General features: G+C 38.8%; 1 protein-coding gene across 6 annotated transcripts in view; it reads right to left on the bottom strand.

Moving 5' to 3' along the window:
• Nucleotides 1-13,893, bottom strand: part of LOC140341364 (galactoside alpha-(1,2)-fucosyltransferase 2-like) — a 149,249-nt gene extending 135,356 nt beyond the window's left edge. The window contains exons 1-3 of one of the 6 annotated variants that reach the window (XM_072427050.1): nucleotides 13,717-13,826; nucleotides 3,646-3,792; nucleotides 3,129-3,209 (exon numbers count right to left, since the gene is read on the bottom strand). In XM_072427050.1, the coding sequence (XP_072283151.1) occupies nucleotides 3,129-3,209; nucleotides 3,646-3,664 (100 nt within the window). In that variant the 5' untranslated portion in view covers nucleotides 3,665-3,792; nucleotides 13,717-13,826. Of the gene's footprint in view, nucleotides 1-3,128; nucleotides 3,210-3,645; nucleotides 3,793-13,716 lie in introns of those variants that run through there. The other 5 variants (XM_072427065.1, XM_072427052.1, XM_072427054.1 and 2 more) reach the window with 5 other exon arrangements.
• Nucleotides 13,894-16,297: the final 2,404 nt, after the last annotated feature.

Raw genomic sequence — 16,297 nt, 5'->3', positions numbered from 1 at the left:
TCTGTAAAATAGAAAGTACCAAAGCCAATAGGTCAGAATAGGCAAGACAAATACAATTTTCAGTAGAATGTCAATAGTGGCAGCAAGTGTTTCTTTTTCATGACAGCTTTTCTTTAAATGAGGTCTAGTAGAAAGTCATCTGTCTGCAAATATTCCTATTATTTTTACAACACCTTACAAAAAATAGGTGATTGTACTGATGAGTAATAGAAGATAATCATAAATAAAATGTAAGGTGAAGTAGCCTCTGGCTGCATGAATTACTACATAGCCTTTCCTGGTCATATGGACTAACTACAAGTCCTAGCACAATAACAGCCCTCTTGGCTGCATAAGAAAGGATATCTTTATTCCTCTCCTCCCTCACCATTTTCTTTAGGATAAATAGATCTATACCTACTTGACTAGGTTCTCACAAAACCCCTATTTAGGGTATATGAAACAAAAAACATAAATATGAATAATAAAACTGGACCTAATCTACTAGGACAATATTTAAACAATCTTTTTGCTTTGGGCATGGACATATCAAACTGCATGCAGCCTGAATACTGCTTCTCTTACCCCCCTACCTACACTCCAACCAAACAAATCATACAATCGCTGCAAATTTATACCCCTGAAGAATCCTATAACAGGCTAAACGCGTTGGGAATCATGCGACCGTAACAGGTCCCCTTCTTACCTTGTTTTGAATCTTTATATGTACTTTGTATGACATTGGAAGGAGACTTATGTCTAGATTAAAGTATCCAAACCCAGTGACAATAACAGGCATTTGGATATTGAGCTTAAAATAAATATGTACCTTTGATGTATGTACTAATTGTAACTTAAAAAATACACACTTGATTTATTTTTTGCACAAAAACCTCCTGAGCCTGAAACCTCTTTCGTTCCCCCTCTTTCCCTTATACCTATACTATGAGCTCTAAATAATTACCAGAGGTTGGCTCAACACAGCCTTGATGAAACAAAGACAAGAACCAACTCAAAAAAACAAATAATGGGAATTAAAGGACAATGGGTCAGTACAGTACTAATTCTTTGTCTGCTAGCATGTTTTCTGTGTTTGCAGATTTTGTTTTTTGCGTTTGTGTCAGCATGGAAATGATTATATATCTGTATATATATAACTGTCCATTTTCCACAGGACTGTTCTGAGATTTGAAGCAAATGTCCCAGCACCGGATGGTCAAAGTCTTTGTCCAGCACCTGGTGGTGCTAGAGCTTTCACAAGCGTGCTGTCCATACTGGAGAATGGGGAAATCTATCCCCCCTTCCTGTTTATGGTTATGTGATGGAAATGTCACGAGAAGTCTGGGATTGACTTAGTGGAGTCTAAAAAAGATGTGGGTGGGCAGATCTGAGGTCTAAGAGGGTGGAAAGGTAAGGAAGGCTTACCCTGAGGCTTTAGAGGGGCTAGAAAAGGTATGGAAACCTGATCTGAGGTCTAAAGAAGAAGGAAGAAGGGTGAGAAGGGTGATCTGCAACCAGAGAGATGCTGAAAAGGGTGCAATTAGGTCTGGAGTTAAGAAAGAGAAAAAAAGAGAAGGCGCAGGTGTTGCATGACAGGGTGAACAGCTAGGTGGGGATTAGGGTAAATAGTGCAAATTGGCCCAATGTGACCTCTTGCATCTGTAACCCATCTGCTTCACGGTTTGAGGTGTTGTGCGGATAGAGATGCCAGAAAGCTGCCACTCACATATATATTTCATACACACATATATTTTCCCTTTTTCGGATGGGTATATTCTGATGAAACCTAGGGATAGCGGTGTGTGAACATCCCAGCAGATCACCAGATACTGGATAGTAATATCATACCACCTGGCACCAATAACCATGATACATTCAAACTCACCTAATTTACCTTTCTTCCCTATTCTAAGACTCGGTTTGAGCTTCAGGTTGTCATCTTGACAATGTCTACTTGCCTAAATGCATTGAGTTGCTGCCATGTTATTGGCAGATTAGATATTTGCATTAACATATGTAGGCCTTTGACAGTGCCACAAGTAGAAATTTTATGACCAACCAGCCACATATTTCACCAACTCAGTGGGTACTTATAAAAATCATATACTGTTATCCTTGTCACACATAACCACTGCCATAGGAGCTTAACTTTTAATTGGTACAATGACTATGAAACACCAGTTTTACTTGTTTCCATTACTCAACAAGGTCATAAAGAAAACAACATTCACCATTTTACTTTTTTGGCACTGTCAAGGACCCACCAGTCCTGTCACCGAAATGCAGCAAGGAATACATTTTAGATATAAAAATGTAAAACAACAAAACAAGACAAACCTACCCTAGCAATTTGTCCGTGTGAAATAGCTTTTGGTCTGGGCAGGAATGAATTTCCCTTTCGATGGTCTCTTTAGGAACACCTTCTTCATTTTACTCAGAGCCTTTATTCTCTTTGGCTTTACCCTCTTACCATTGGCATTGTTCTTTCCTCCATTGACTCCACCTTAAAATAAGATGCCCCCTTTCGTCCCACCCCAATAAACTAAATTTTTGCCTATGATGCACTCAACACAGTCTTTTATGTAAAAGAAAAAACTGCCTTTACAGTAGAATTTTTCAATCAGGGTTCTTCCAGAGGTTGCTAAGTGTTTTTTGAACAATGGGCAATAAAAGCTTCTCAGGTCAGTTACCAATGATGTCCAAGGGTGACATTCATGCCCTTGGTCAACAATATAAAAAAGCAAACTTCCCAATAACCACTATACTAATGTACTGCGGATTATGGATCTTGATGTTGTTGTCAGGGGTTCCCTAACACCTGAAAGTTATTTCAAGGGTTTTCCCATGTTAAAATGGTAGAGAAAGGCTGATGCTAGGGAATAGGGGGAAGGCAAAGAGTGCTGGAGGGAGCCAACCAACATGCCACCTGTTACCCTGGAGGAAAATAAGGATTCCATATTGTATAATGAGTAAGGGTGCAAATAAATCATATATTTTAAAAAGACATTATTTAGTCAATTACATGCAACACACATGCCTCAAATGAAATCAGAACTTCTAATCTTTATACTTATTTAGTGGATAAATACAACAATGACAATCTTAATATTTATTTCAGTGCAAGTTTCCTTTTATGACAACATTAATACCTGGCAAATCTTCATTCCAGGGAAAAGATGCAGGGTAGTATACAGCTATAGATAAATGCAGACATCTCTGGACTGACTTCCCTAGCAATAACAAAAAAGTTTTAGCTCCTATTATTCATAACACAACTGTCCATACAAACACAACTGCCAAAAATAATAAATACACAACATGCTATTTTTCTCCCTTACAATACAAATATTGTAAAAAAAAATTACAGCTACAAGTTTCTGATAATAAAGAGGTTGTTTCATTACTGACTAATCTGTACATGATGTTATAATCTGTAAGTATTTTTAGCCATTGACACCATTACCATTAAAAAGCTTGCTAGAATTTGGCCAGAAACCAAATCCCATCAAAGTACAGCAAAATCATGAGATATATCCCTGATGGATTAACATAAAAATGGCAGAAGTAATATAAAATAATGTTATTTGATCTGACTTATTGAAGATATGAAATGTACATTCAGATAATTCTGTAAAATAACAATATTAGGTGAGTGTCTATACATACTTTTGATTTGTTCATGCATTCATGTGTTGCAGGGGTTAACGCCTCTCCCTGAACCGATCCTGTCATTTGGGTACAAGATGTCACAGTGCGGTGCAGACGCCAAGCAGCATCCGTGGTTCTCCCAACGCCTGATAAGCGTGCCCAACCCTGCAGAGTGGAGCAGAACCCGGCAGTAATGGAAAGTGTGTGTGATGTTGGCACAGCTCTCCAGATGCCTAATGCACAGTAAACAGCTGTAATGTGAAGAAATGACTCTGCGGTTCTCTGAGCTATTGTCAGAGTGCTGCCAATGACATCAAAAGAGAATGGGAGGAATGAACATCCCCTGTATGTGTGTGCAGGCACTATTGTACAGCATAAAGACCGGATCCTGCATCTTGTCCGCAACAGGCATGGGAAAGCTGCAAGAGATGATGAGCTACAAATCCCAGCATTCCTTCCAGCTGGCCTGGCTATATTGCTTTCATTGGTAGACATTTAGAGGGATGGGGTGTGGTTTTGAACAAAAATGGTTTGTTAAATGGTTTAGGACAGGGAATAGTTCTTTTCCTATTCCGAATGTTACAGCTGGTCATATTTACTGTCTATTAACCTCTGAAAACCCCTCAGAGTTCATTAGAAATGACATAAAAGGAAATCTGCTTAATTAGGCCTGTTCCGTACAAATTTAGATACTTATTAAAGGATCAGAAGACCCAAAACTTGTGTTTGGGTTTTGGTAGATGTTAAATGGTTAAACCACCTGTCATTGGAACTATAGATAGGCCCCCATTTATGAGTCTTCACTCTCCATGATTAATTTGTTTTTGTTTTGTTTTGTTTTTTTTTACTATTACTGTAATTTTGCTACTGGCAAATCCAAGGAGATCACATTCTCAAACTATACCCAGAATTGCAGTTTTGGATGAACTGCTCCTTTAAACTTCATATTAAAGTAAAATATGTTTCCTGCCCACATAGGCCTAGGTTCACTCTATCTTGTTTTTCTTCAAGACCCCCAAGAAAATATTTTATGGGGGTCAGGGGTGGGACATTAGCCCTATGTACCCTCCAACCCAGACCTGACCTAAAATGTACAATAAGATTCTGAAAGGGCTACAGCAGGTAAAGCATGTGAAAGGTAGTTACCAGGAATGCAACAAACCTGTTAGTATAGATGAACAGGACAAAGGTTTGCCTTAAACAGTCATTAACAAATATTGTATGGCTTATTATTGTTGGATGTGGTAATACTTACTAGCTGAACATTGTGGTGACATGCAGTGTTTTAATAGATATTAACTTTCTATATAACCTAACTCTGGGACTCTACAATAGAATACTACTTTTATTGCATATGCAGAGATTTCATTTGCAGGACATCTTACTGTGAAAAAATGCATTGAAATACTGACTGTGTATAGAATTTGTATGCAGTTAACTCTTGCAACCCCAACTTTTCTTGTTCATGTGTCACAGATATCAGGGCTGTATTGATTAACCCACATACAACTCCTGATCATGCTGCAACAATTACTTTTTCTGCCAAATATAAACAATTTGGTAAATAACCAATGGGCCAGATTTACTAAAGTTCTTTAAGAGTGTGAAAGATAGATCCTCATAGGAGAACCTTGGAGAATCAGCAAACCTGGAATGAATTTTATTTATAATAAATTACTGTTGCTACTGCTGGTATATTCACATGACTACAATGGTATTGTACTTTCAATAACTATCACTTAAAATCTGCTCTAAACCTGGTCAAGAATCAAAATCAGCTACCACCTAATAGAAAGTAAGTTTAGAAAAATCCATTCCAAGTCTCCTGGATTACTTTTTGTTTGCCCATGATGGTCTATCGTTTCCAGTCTTAGAGAACATTATTAAATCAAAAAGCTAATTCTTCTTATGAAACCCCATGAAGCCAAAAAAAATATTGCTGCACAAAATAGTGGTAATAATGGATATCACAACAGAAATATGTGCTACGTTGTAACCATTCAAAAAGGTTATTGTTTTTGGATTCTTAAAACTTGACCATTTGGAATGGTATGCAGCTACACAGGATATCTCAATTCTCAATTATAGGAGTTTAAATGTTTGGGCATCTTTCAAAAATAAATTATACATCCTGTAGAAATGGAAATATCACTAACTAAAGGCAGTCTTATGCAAAGCAAAACAACAAGGCGCTCTGGCTCTGACTCAAGTATCCATTCCCTAAATCAATTGCAGATCACTACTTCTAGGACAGTGGCCCTGAATAGATATAAGGATTTGGACGCACGTAAAGAGATGTATGAAAATGTATAAGAAAATGATGGGTGCACTTTATGTCTTCATAGGAAATTCCAATTTAGAAAAAGGCTGTAACAAATGAAGATTTTTCTGTTTATCAAAAAATAGTTTATGAATCAAACAGACTGCAAACCTAGTGATAAGAATATGAAAATAAATACCAAAAACATATATGAATCATATTCAAACTGAGGGCTCAAGGGTTTGTTTTGACAATTTCCCTTGGAGATTGCTAAACCAGCATTTCGGAGGCCAAGAAAGGTCGAGTAGGTGTTGTTATCCCTATTATCATACCTATTATCATACCTATCATACCTATCCTATTATCATAGGATAAAATAGCAATGTGTCAGAAAAGCGTTAATTCATCCTTCATGGGTCCTTAAAGACATTTTTCTTGCTTTAGGGGATCTCAGAGGAAGGATACTTATGGCAAAAAATAATTCTCCTGGACATTAGGAAAGCTATAAAAAAGCGACACTTAGAAACTTAGCATACAGTTTTTCTTTCTGAACCTCCAGCTAAACATAGCCTAAAAGTTTCATGTTCCTAAAACATGTTACTTGGCCCTTTTAGCTGCCATGCACTACATCTAATACCAGTCACCTCTCTGAATTCACCAGTAGCTTCAGACTGCTTGGCAAAGCACAGATCTATATGCTGTACCATGCTAGTTTGTTGGCCTAGGCATTTATTGACATCCATTTCCAGTTTCTGGCTACTAACCTATGACTCTATATTTCTTGTTTAGTCCCATCTTGTTCCTCACCTTGCTACCCTTCTATTGTTATGTATACTGTTAGGGTTCACCAACCTCTTTGAATACAATCAACAGCCCCTTGCTGGCCATTGACACTCTTTCCAAACAAAAAAAATGTATGGCACATGTTGAAGAATGTCTCCATTCATCATCACTGGCGTAATCAAGGCCTAATGCAGATTGACTTTCTTTAGTTAGTTAGTGGAACTAAAGTTCCACTTTTACGTTTCCATGATCAGGCAAGTCATTATTACAGAAAGAAGGGAGTGATGTCCCTTCCGCAAAATATTCTGTCTTACCTTCCTGATTAGTGCTGGTGGAATATCTCACTATTCGTTTTGACAGCTGTTCAAATAGTGAGATTTTGTTCGGGTGATTGAATGCCGAATTCGAACACTATTGAAGTCAATGGTGGGAAAATGCGGGTTTTTTTTAGGGACTATTAAGCCCTGCAAGAGCAATCAGATTGGTCTTGCAGCCATTTACTAGTTGTATGTGTAGAGTTTCTCTATACAAGAACACAGGGAGTCCTGTGTTTTTGGATAGAGAAATTCTATCCAGGAACACATACTACAGGGCTGCAACAGCGATCCTGATTGCTGTTGCTAGTAGTGTGTGTTCTTGGATAGAGTTTCTCTATCCAAGAACACAGGGCACTAGATGTGGTGAATGGGGAAACTTGTCCCCATTCAACCTCTAGTGCTCGGGGATCCCAGTCAGCAGATAAACTCTGCAGTTCCACTACGATCCTCAGGGCACTACAGGTTAGTTAACCTGTAGTGCCCCGGGGTTGCACAGTCTTCTCAATGATTGCAGACACAGCTCCAATCATTGAGAAGATGCTCGGCAAGTATCTCTTTCTCTTTAACACGCACAATATTATGATTCATTTGTTACATTTTTTTTGCAGTGGATAAAAGAAAAATGTAACAAATGCATCATAATTTTTCTGTGCTGGAAAGTGTGATACAGAGTAAAAGATATCATGTCATTGTAGGATAACATGTAAAAAAGAGATAGTTTAATAAACACAAACACTCAATAAATGAATTTACAATTCATTTTTGATTTTTTAACACTTTTTTTCATCCGAATTTTTGTCGTCCAATCTCCTTTTTTTTCGGGTCTACCCGAACTCGAACAGCCATATTCAGGTCGAATATAAGGACAACCCGAATTCGAACACCAACACGATTCCTGATGATGCGTGAACTTAATAGTGATGTTACATCATCCTGGCATGGCCACAGGGTACTGTGACTCTTCTGGCCAAAGTGGTACCCCACCTGTTACATATTGTGCTTATTAGGAGGGACTTCCCTCATTTTCAGGGGCTCTGGGACCATCCTGATTTGGTTCCAAAATCTGAAATCACAGGGTAAATCAGAAACCCTGGTCTGCACAGACCATTTCATTTTGGAGGACTCTTCACAAGAAACCAGAGTTTTTTATTTATCTGTTCCAGCAAAACAGTTCCAATGAGAATAGTCAGCCTTCTGCTGATGCTGAGGTTACTCTAGAGGTTGTTGATCTATTATGTTTATTTAGAAAACTCTGATGTTGTGCAAAAGAAAGCCATAACCCATGTCTGGGTCTGGAAAAATGTTGTTATGAATAATAGTGAGCCCACTAAATGAGTATCCAAGCTGTCTCTTTCTTATTTTGGCACTAATGCATCAAGTGTATAAAAATTATTAAATTACTGAACAATTGGTAGTACCTAAGCCATACCAAACAGTGGAAATGGGGCTCGCCCATGGACTCTTGATGGGCAGTCATTTAGGTATAAAGAAAATACACCAATAAAATATTTTGAAAAAGGTTTTACTGGCCTGGGGTACAAAAAGAAAGAACAAATGAATGTATATCCTGTTTTGTGTCAGCTTACTGCACTTCAGCTCCATTGACATCATTGAGGTAAGTCTGCCGAGGGCCATTAGCATATTTTGGGTAATTATGAATTATGCTACCCATTGATCCAAAGCAATTTGTCAGCGCTATATTGATAAAGAATTACTCCATGTGTTCATATTGGTTGGGTTCTCCAAGGTTAAATTAACAGATCAAGGTACCCTATTTATGTCTAGTGTAAATAAAGAATTATGTTTAAAGTACCTCACCTGCAATCACAACTTAAATATACTCACCTGCTCATGTTCACGGCATGTTCATGTTCTTTTTCTGCTCCTCTTTCCAGCTCCCAAACTTCAGCCATCTTAAATGGCCAGGCGAGGATAATGTAACTCCTGCACATGCAAGCTCCCGCAGGATAACTAGTGAATCCTGGCATCATTTTTTTAATTTTTAGTAGAATTATAGTTCTGCTTTAAGGATATTTTTTAAAAAAAGGTTGTTTATAAGGATGAGAATTGCCTGATGTGTATATGTCTGGATTTGGAGACTCCTTAGAAGACTTATGGACATAGCCAAAGAAACCTGGGACAGATAAAAGACACCCCACAGGAGTGTAATTGTACATGTAGCATCTGTCCAACAAAAAATATACAATCTGGGTTCTCCGGTCTGAAATATCTTACAGGTGATGATCCTCACTGTTGAGAGCAAGTTCTTACCAAGTGATAGGACCCATTTTAAGTAAAAGGAGGGGTTAGGGAAATAGTTAGAGGAAGCCAAGTTCTGTGGTTACACCATGAGTCGTTGGATCATAAAACTTCAGCTAAACAAAACAGGAACCATCCAAGAATGGCCACATCTCAGAAAAAAAAAGCAAGCCAGAGTCCTGGACATAACTGGTTAATACAGGAAGTTCATCCCAAATTAACAATAAATAAATTAATAATTGAAACTAAATATTAATTGTCACAGTTACAGTAAATTAGGTTTTAAAGGGAAAACTACTTTATTGCTTTTGCTTGTAGCTGAAGCTTAGGCTCAAAATGACTGTTTTACTATCTGTTACACTGCAGGTAATTTTTACAGGAAACCGTGTGGAAAATAATAAATAGGAGGAACAATGAACATTGTATTATATCTTACTATGGCAAATTGCAAAAGTTCAGCCAACTTTGATAAACCACCTTCTCTGTTTTTATACAGCTTAACAATTAAGTATGTGAACACGTGCACAAAAAATGTGCTGGGGGAAGGCGCAGAAAATGGTAATCCATTACTGTGTTAAAGAAGTCATGGCCAGAAGGCTCAGACAAGCCAACCGCTACCCAGTGAGACCATGCCTTTGCTAACTTCTATTATGAATATGACCATCTAATATGAATACTGTGAGCCATATGAACCAATATGTCAATTCCAACATTATTGCAGAAAAAGCATGTCTCTTCTGCAATAAAATAAACTTACATGCATGTTTTCAGCCTTCTATATAGTGAACCCTTAGCTGCTAATCAACAGCTCAGTATATGATCTGGGCTGGCATTGGAAATAAATGAACTCCAATGCACACGTGTATAAGTTACCTCATTGCAGCCTGACCAATAAAGGTGGCTGAAGATCTCAATCATAGAAAATGATCAGGTGAAGATATCAGCACCAGGGTAAAGAGCAATGGTGGGTCAGAGTTTATATCTGCCTAAACACCTGTAACCTTCTACCATCTATCTATCTATCTATCTATCTATCTATCTATCTATCTATCTATCTATCTATCTATCTATCTATCTATCCAAATAATAGCTGGCAGGCCAACAGAAAGGAATGTGAGATGGGGTGGCTCTCTGGAACACTAGCAAATATTGGGCTTTACTAGGGATGAACAAGCGAGATTTGTAAATTCAATCTCGTGGCGAATCAGGCCTTTCTCGCTTACCAAATGGCCTTGTGAATTCGGCTGTTGAATTCAAATTTTTCGGGACCTGCAAAAGCAATCGGGAGTGGAGCTAACAGCCCTACCAGAACTTTAGTATGTGTTCTTGGATAGGGATTCTCTATCCAAGAACACAGGAGTCCCGCAGCTGTGCTCATGAAAGAATGTAGCCCTGGGAATCATCCTGTAATTTCCTCTAACTTCCGATGGGTCCGCAAAATTTTGGCGAACCGATTTCGGAAGTTCGATAAAATTTTTGCGAGACTAGCAGAGGCCTTCTTGTTCTTTCCTAGACTTTACACATCAGAGAGCCATGGGATTCAGGGTTTCAAAAGAGCTTATGTAGAGAGTTTAGGTAAGTGCAGTAAGCCATAAAATACTGCATTTTAGCTTTGTAGCCTGAACATTCTTTCACAGTTAACAGGTGTACTTCCAGGCAAATTAAAGCAATCATGTTCACGTAAATTATATCTAAAACCTGTGCAACATTTTTTTTTAAAATTCAAAAACCATTTTGTAGATGTGTACCTATCCATACAGGCTTTAGGCATACCTAAACCCAGGCTGACTCACCTTTCTGTGTTCCATTGATGGGCACCACCATATGCTTCTCTTCTTCTTCTTGCAGATGATCTTCGGCCATCTTTATTGGCTGTGCCAGGATGACGTAGCTCACTGAGTAGGGGCAATTATCACTTTATAAGAAGCTGAGTGATGAATTCATTATTTATTCTGGAATTCATGTCTACAAACATTTTGTATGTCATTTGAGCTATAATTGTGGCTTTTGTACACCTGTACACAGGTACTTTGTGAAAATATGTTTTGCCTTTGTGTTTGTTTGTATTTGTTACCACTTTATTACCTCTTATACATTCTAGTTTTCTGTAGTCATGGGCCTCAATAAACTCCAGTCCCAAAAATGTACACAAAGTAAGAGATTCTCTGTAATAAATACATGAATGCAATCATTTAGCTTTCTGATTTTTTTCCATACCAGAACTTGCAGCTTCACAGCAGATGGAAACCTAATCTTGCTTCTGTCTGCCCTAGAATATTATAGAAGCATTTGGACAAATAGGGTGCGCAGCCTGCTAATTTGATTCATACATTTGAGTGCAGAATGCATTGAATGATATGAACAGAAGTAGAGGATTATTAGTAGCATATGTGTGTCATTATGGTGAATGTGAGTGCCACACAGTGCAGTTTTGGATCTCGTAATAATAGAAAATGTTTGTAATTAAAAAATAGTCAAGATTTTTTTTTTGTAAATATGTTGTTTTATGTTTTTTAAATTACATGAAAAAGTTTGTTTATTTATATATTCCTATAAAGGCCATGATGTAGATTCCATTCCGAAATATGCTAGGCTCAATTCACTAAGCAATAGAAAGCATTATTTAGAATGTCACTTATTATTTTCAACAGTGAAAGCCAATGAAAGCGGACAACAACAGCTACATGGCTTACAAGAAGGGTATTATAGCACATAGCACATTCTGTACAAGTGTACAGATTGACTATTTATAGTCATTTTCTGCAATGAACATGAATCAAAAACCCACTTTTTGGGGAGGCCATTGAGGAACACTCCACCATCTGTACACTAAGCATAAATATTTTTTTAACAAAAATAAATGTTTAAAATAAAAGAATACATTTCCATCCAGAACAGTGACAAAATATTTTCAGAGATTACCCCTGACTCCCCTAAAATCACATTTCTTTTTTTATCCGGTCATTCTGTTAAAATGCTTTCAAAATACCCAAGACTTACAGGTATGAGGAAATGTGCTTTCCTCTCCTAATGTGATACTCTGGCCTGAATTTCATGTATAGCAGGGCTGTCAAACTCAAATACACAATGGGCCAAAATTAAAAACTTAGAGTCGTGGGCCAAACTTGAAACTGAAATAGCACCACTACAACAATTCCCTGTGTCAAGAAAACAAACCAAAATGGGGCTTAATGTTATGAGTGGCTGGAATTCCCTCTTCACTAAAATAGCACCGCTACTACAATTCCCTGCATCTATAAAACAGTCCAATGCAGGGCCACGCATAGGCAGAGAGGCCGCTGGTCTATAGATGCGAGTGATGCTGGGAATTGTAGAAGTGGTGCTATTTCAATGCAGCAGTGGGCCAGCTGCAATTCATATTTAGGATTCCTTTGGGGACCAAAAAAAGGACATTGCAGGCAAGATTTGCCCCGCGGGCCAGAGTGTATGGAGAAAGACATAATCCAACTTTTCACAAGGAACCTGTGAATAAATGAAACAAGGAGAAATCTGGAAAATAAATATTATTTTGCTCTGAATGAGTCATTGCTCACTTACTAGGGATGAGCGAGCAAATTTTTTTAATTCCATCCCACGGCGAATTAGGCTTACCAAACATGTAGGCGAGACCGAATTTTTGGGACCTTTTTGGGACCTGCAGCTGTCAGCTCCGCTCCCCTGCTCTTGCAACTTTACGAGTTGTATGTGTTCTTGGATAGAGTTTCTCTATCCAAGAACACAGGAGACCTGTGTTCCTGGATAGAGAAACTCTATCCAGAAACACATACTACAGGGCGGCAACAGCCATCGGGGGAGCTGAGCAGCTCCGCTCCTCGGATTGCTGTTGCAGCCCTGTACTATATGTTCCTGTATAGAATTTCTCTATCCAGGAACACAGTGTGAGCCTTGTTGGCTGCTCATGAATGAATGCAGCGTGGGAAAAATCCTCTGATCATTTCCGTTCATTCATTCTGACCTGTAGTGCCCGGGGATCGCTCACTGACAGGTTGATTCCCACGGCTGTATTTATGAATGCAGCTGTAATAATTCTCTTTTTAGTGATTTCTGATGGTTTCGCAAAATTTTGCAAACCCATCGGAACTTCGAGGAAATGTTCACAAGAATGCCAGAGGCCCATCCCTACTCACTACATTCCTACAAACCAAATTATTATTTACTCATGAAATATTTCAGTTGGTGGAGATGTACTGTGCTGTCTTTAAATAGCCAGAAAGCTAATTGCTGATTGGTTGAGTCACCTTTCAGTTTTCTTATTTTCATTATTAAATACCGGCTGCTGGGAGCTTAAGTGACTCATAGAAATCAATGTCACTGTATTGATCCTTTTGGTCCAAGGTGACATGTGCTATTTTATTGAATGAGGAGAGATTTTTGCCTTTAGCACTCTGTACTCTGTACTCTGCACTCTGTAAAATGCAAATAGTTTTAAATATCAAACACCAATTTTACCTTAGTTAGTTGTCCTTGTGAGCTTTGATGACACCCATGAGTCGTCTCCAACTTCTGCACAGCAAACATAATCCATGGCATGAGATATTTAGAACCACAAGTGGATGTAAACGTTGTTATTAAATGTAAACCTTCCCCAATTTTGTTAGTATGCTGTGGCTTTAGGACCTTGTTAGAGGCATTGCAATGCAGAAAAAATATTTACAAAAAGTTCAGGACAGGGTACTCAGTTAGCTAATCCCTATACAATGACTCTGAACAATTAATGAAAGCAAACAGAAAACTGCTAATCCAATACAGCAAAATCCACTGTGCTCCACTTGGGCAGGCTTTGATGAAATGGTGTGTTTGTATTTGACTGCTATACAAATCATACTGAGCTCTGGAAGCAGCAGTGACCTCTCATGACATCAGCACAATCTGAATATAATGAACAGTGCAGTTCTGTGGGCATAGAATACTGATGACAACTGTGTGTGCAGCAAATGTTTATTGTGAGAACAGATTAGCAATATTAGAATAGTAATAAAAACTGAACAAGGTACTTTGCTACTTGAAACCTTTCAGTGTATGGATCAGTTACTACAAGCTACTTCATAATCTTGCTTCCATTGTGCTAAAATAACTAACCTATGCTTTTTCTGGTTGTGAACATTATCAATAGGTATCATATATCTGCTCCACCGATGGGCCCTCTAAATATGACTGCATATGGATTTGCTGACCACTGGGACTGACTGCAGGTCAACGCATTGAAGTGATGATTGCCAGACTGGAGGTCTCTCATAGGGCATGGGTTCAAGTGGAACACAATTTAGCTTCATTGGGTCTATGAAAGGCTCTAGACTTCTGGACTTCTTGCATTTATCTGACTAATAGGGGAGCCTAACTTCTTCTTCTCCACATTTTGCTGTATTGGATAATCTTAAGTGCTGTTCCTTCACAGGAGGGCTGTAGAAAGAGCTCAGCTTTGGTCTAAATTTCACTGTTTTACTAAAAGAAAATGTATTCTTTATGCACTGTGGCTGGTCTATTCTGGCAGAATTTTCCATAACCTAAAGCTGCTGAGAGCAAGAGTATTTCTGTAAACAAATATACAGAGAGACCTGCATCAATCTAAAACCATCTGTACCAGGCTAAATACCAGTGGGAGTTAGATGGGAAGCTGTCCAATGACTCATACCCTTTGGGATGTATTCACACTCACTTAACAAACTCCACCAAGCCCTGTCCCAAACTGTTAAAATCTGGTGCCACCGCCATGACAACACCACATTACCCAAAGCATGCCCAGGCGGGGGGAAAGAGCCTCCTAAATACCTGTTAGTAAGGTGAAATTACTCCAAATCAACGTATAAGGGCCAGATTTCTGAACAGGCTACCAAGGTCATTGCACTAGGGCACCAGGGGCAACATCCAACCTCCTAGTCAATTGAGATCCAGCAGAGGAAGTTTTTTTTAAAAAGAACCACCAGTTGCAATTTTCAAACTGTTTTGGCAGTGCAGGAAAGAGGGCACTGCTCTTCTGGAACTTTGATTGTCAGGCAGGATATTTCCCTTTTCTGAGCTTAAATCAATGATCCACCAAAAGCCAAGCCAAGATTGCTGTACTGACAGGTATTCTAATGCTGCCAGAGGATGCCAACTGTCATTGTCTGGTGCTCAGAATGACAGTAGTTCAACTGGGTGGAGCTGTCAATGTTTTCAGCCAATCCAGCAAGGGGGCAGCTGGGGATACTTATCACATGTTTTACCTGTCAATGACAGGCCATCATTGCTAAAATGTGACCCCAGTATTGTGGGAGTCTGGGGATAGGGAGCTCATTGGATTCTAGATTTTTAATACCCAAAGCATTACCCAAAGCATGCCCAGGCGGGGGGAAAGAGCCTCCTAAATACCTGTTAGTAAGGTGAAAATACTCCAAATCAACGTATAAGGGCCAGATTTCTGGACAGGCTACCAAGGTCATTGCACTAGGGCACCAGGGGCAACATCCAACCTCCTAGTCAATTGAGATCCAGCAGAGGAAGTTTTTTTTTAAAAAGAACCACCAGTTGCAATTTTCAAACTGTTTTGGCAGTGCAGGAAAGAGGGCACTGCTCTTCTGGAACTTTGATTGTCAGGCAGGATATTTCCCTTTTCTGAGCTTAAATCAATGATCCACCAAAAGCCAAGCCAAGATTGCTGTACTGACAGGTATTCTAATGCTGCCAGAGGATGCCAACTGTCATTGTCTGGTGCTCAGAATGACAGAAGTTCAACTGGGTGGAGCTGTCAATGTTTTCAGCCAATCCAGCAAGGGGGCAGCTGGGGATACTTATCACATGTTTTACCTGTCAATGACAGGCCATCATTGCTAAAATGTGACCCCAGTATTGTGGGGGTCTGGGGATAGGGAGCTCATTGGATTCTAGATTTTTAATAAAGAGGTCCCCAGAAATCTGTCCCTTCATCCTTCCCTGGGGGAATAGAAATGTACTTAACCATTCCTAGAGAGGTTTATAAGATGCCAATAAATAAAGACAGAACACAACAGAACAGAAAACAAGTCTTTATTTTTTCATTATTATTTACCTGCTG

Source organism: Pyxicephalus adspersus, chromosome 11 (assembly GCF_032062135.1).
Source record: "Pyxicephalus adspersus chromosome 11, UCB_Pads_2.0, whole genome shotgun sequence".
NCBI classification, from domain to species: domain Eukaryota; kingdom Metazoa; phylum Chordata; class Amphibia; order Anura; family Pyxicephalidae; genus Pyxicephalus; species Pyxicephalus adspersus.
Note: the sequence above shows the minus strand (reverse complement) of the source record. Positions and strands in the feature narration are given on the sequence as shown.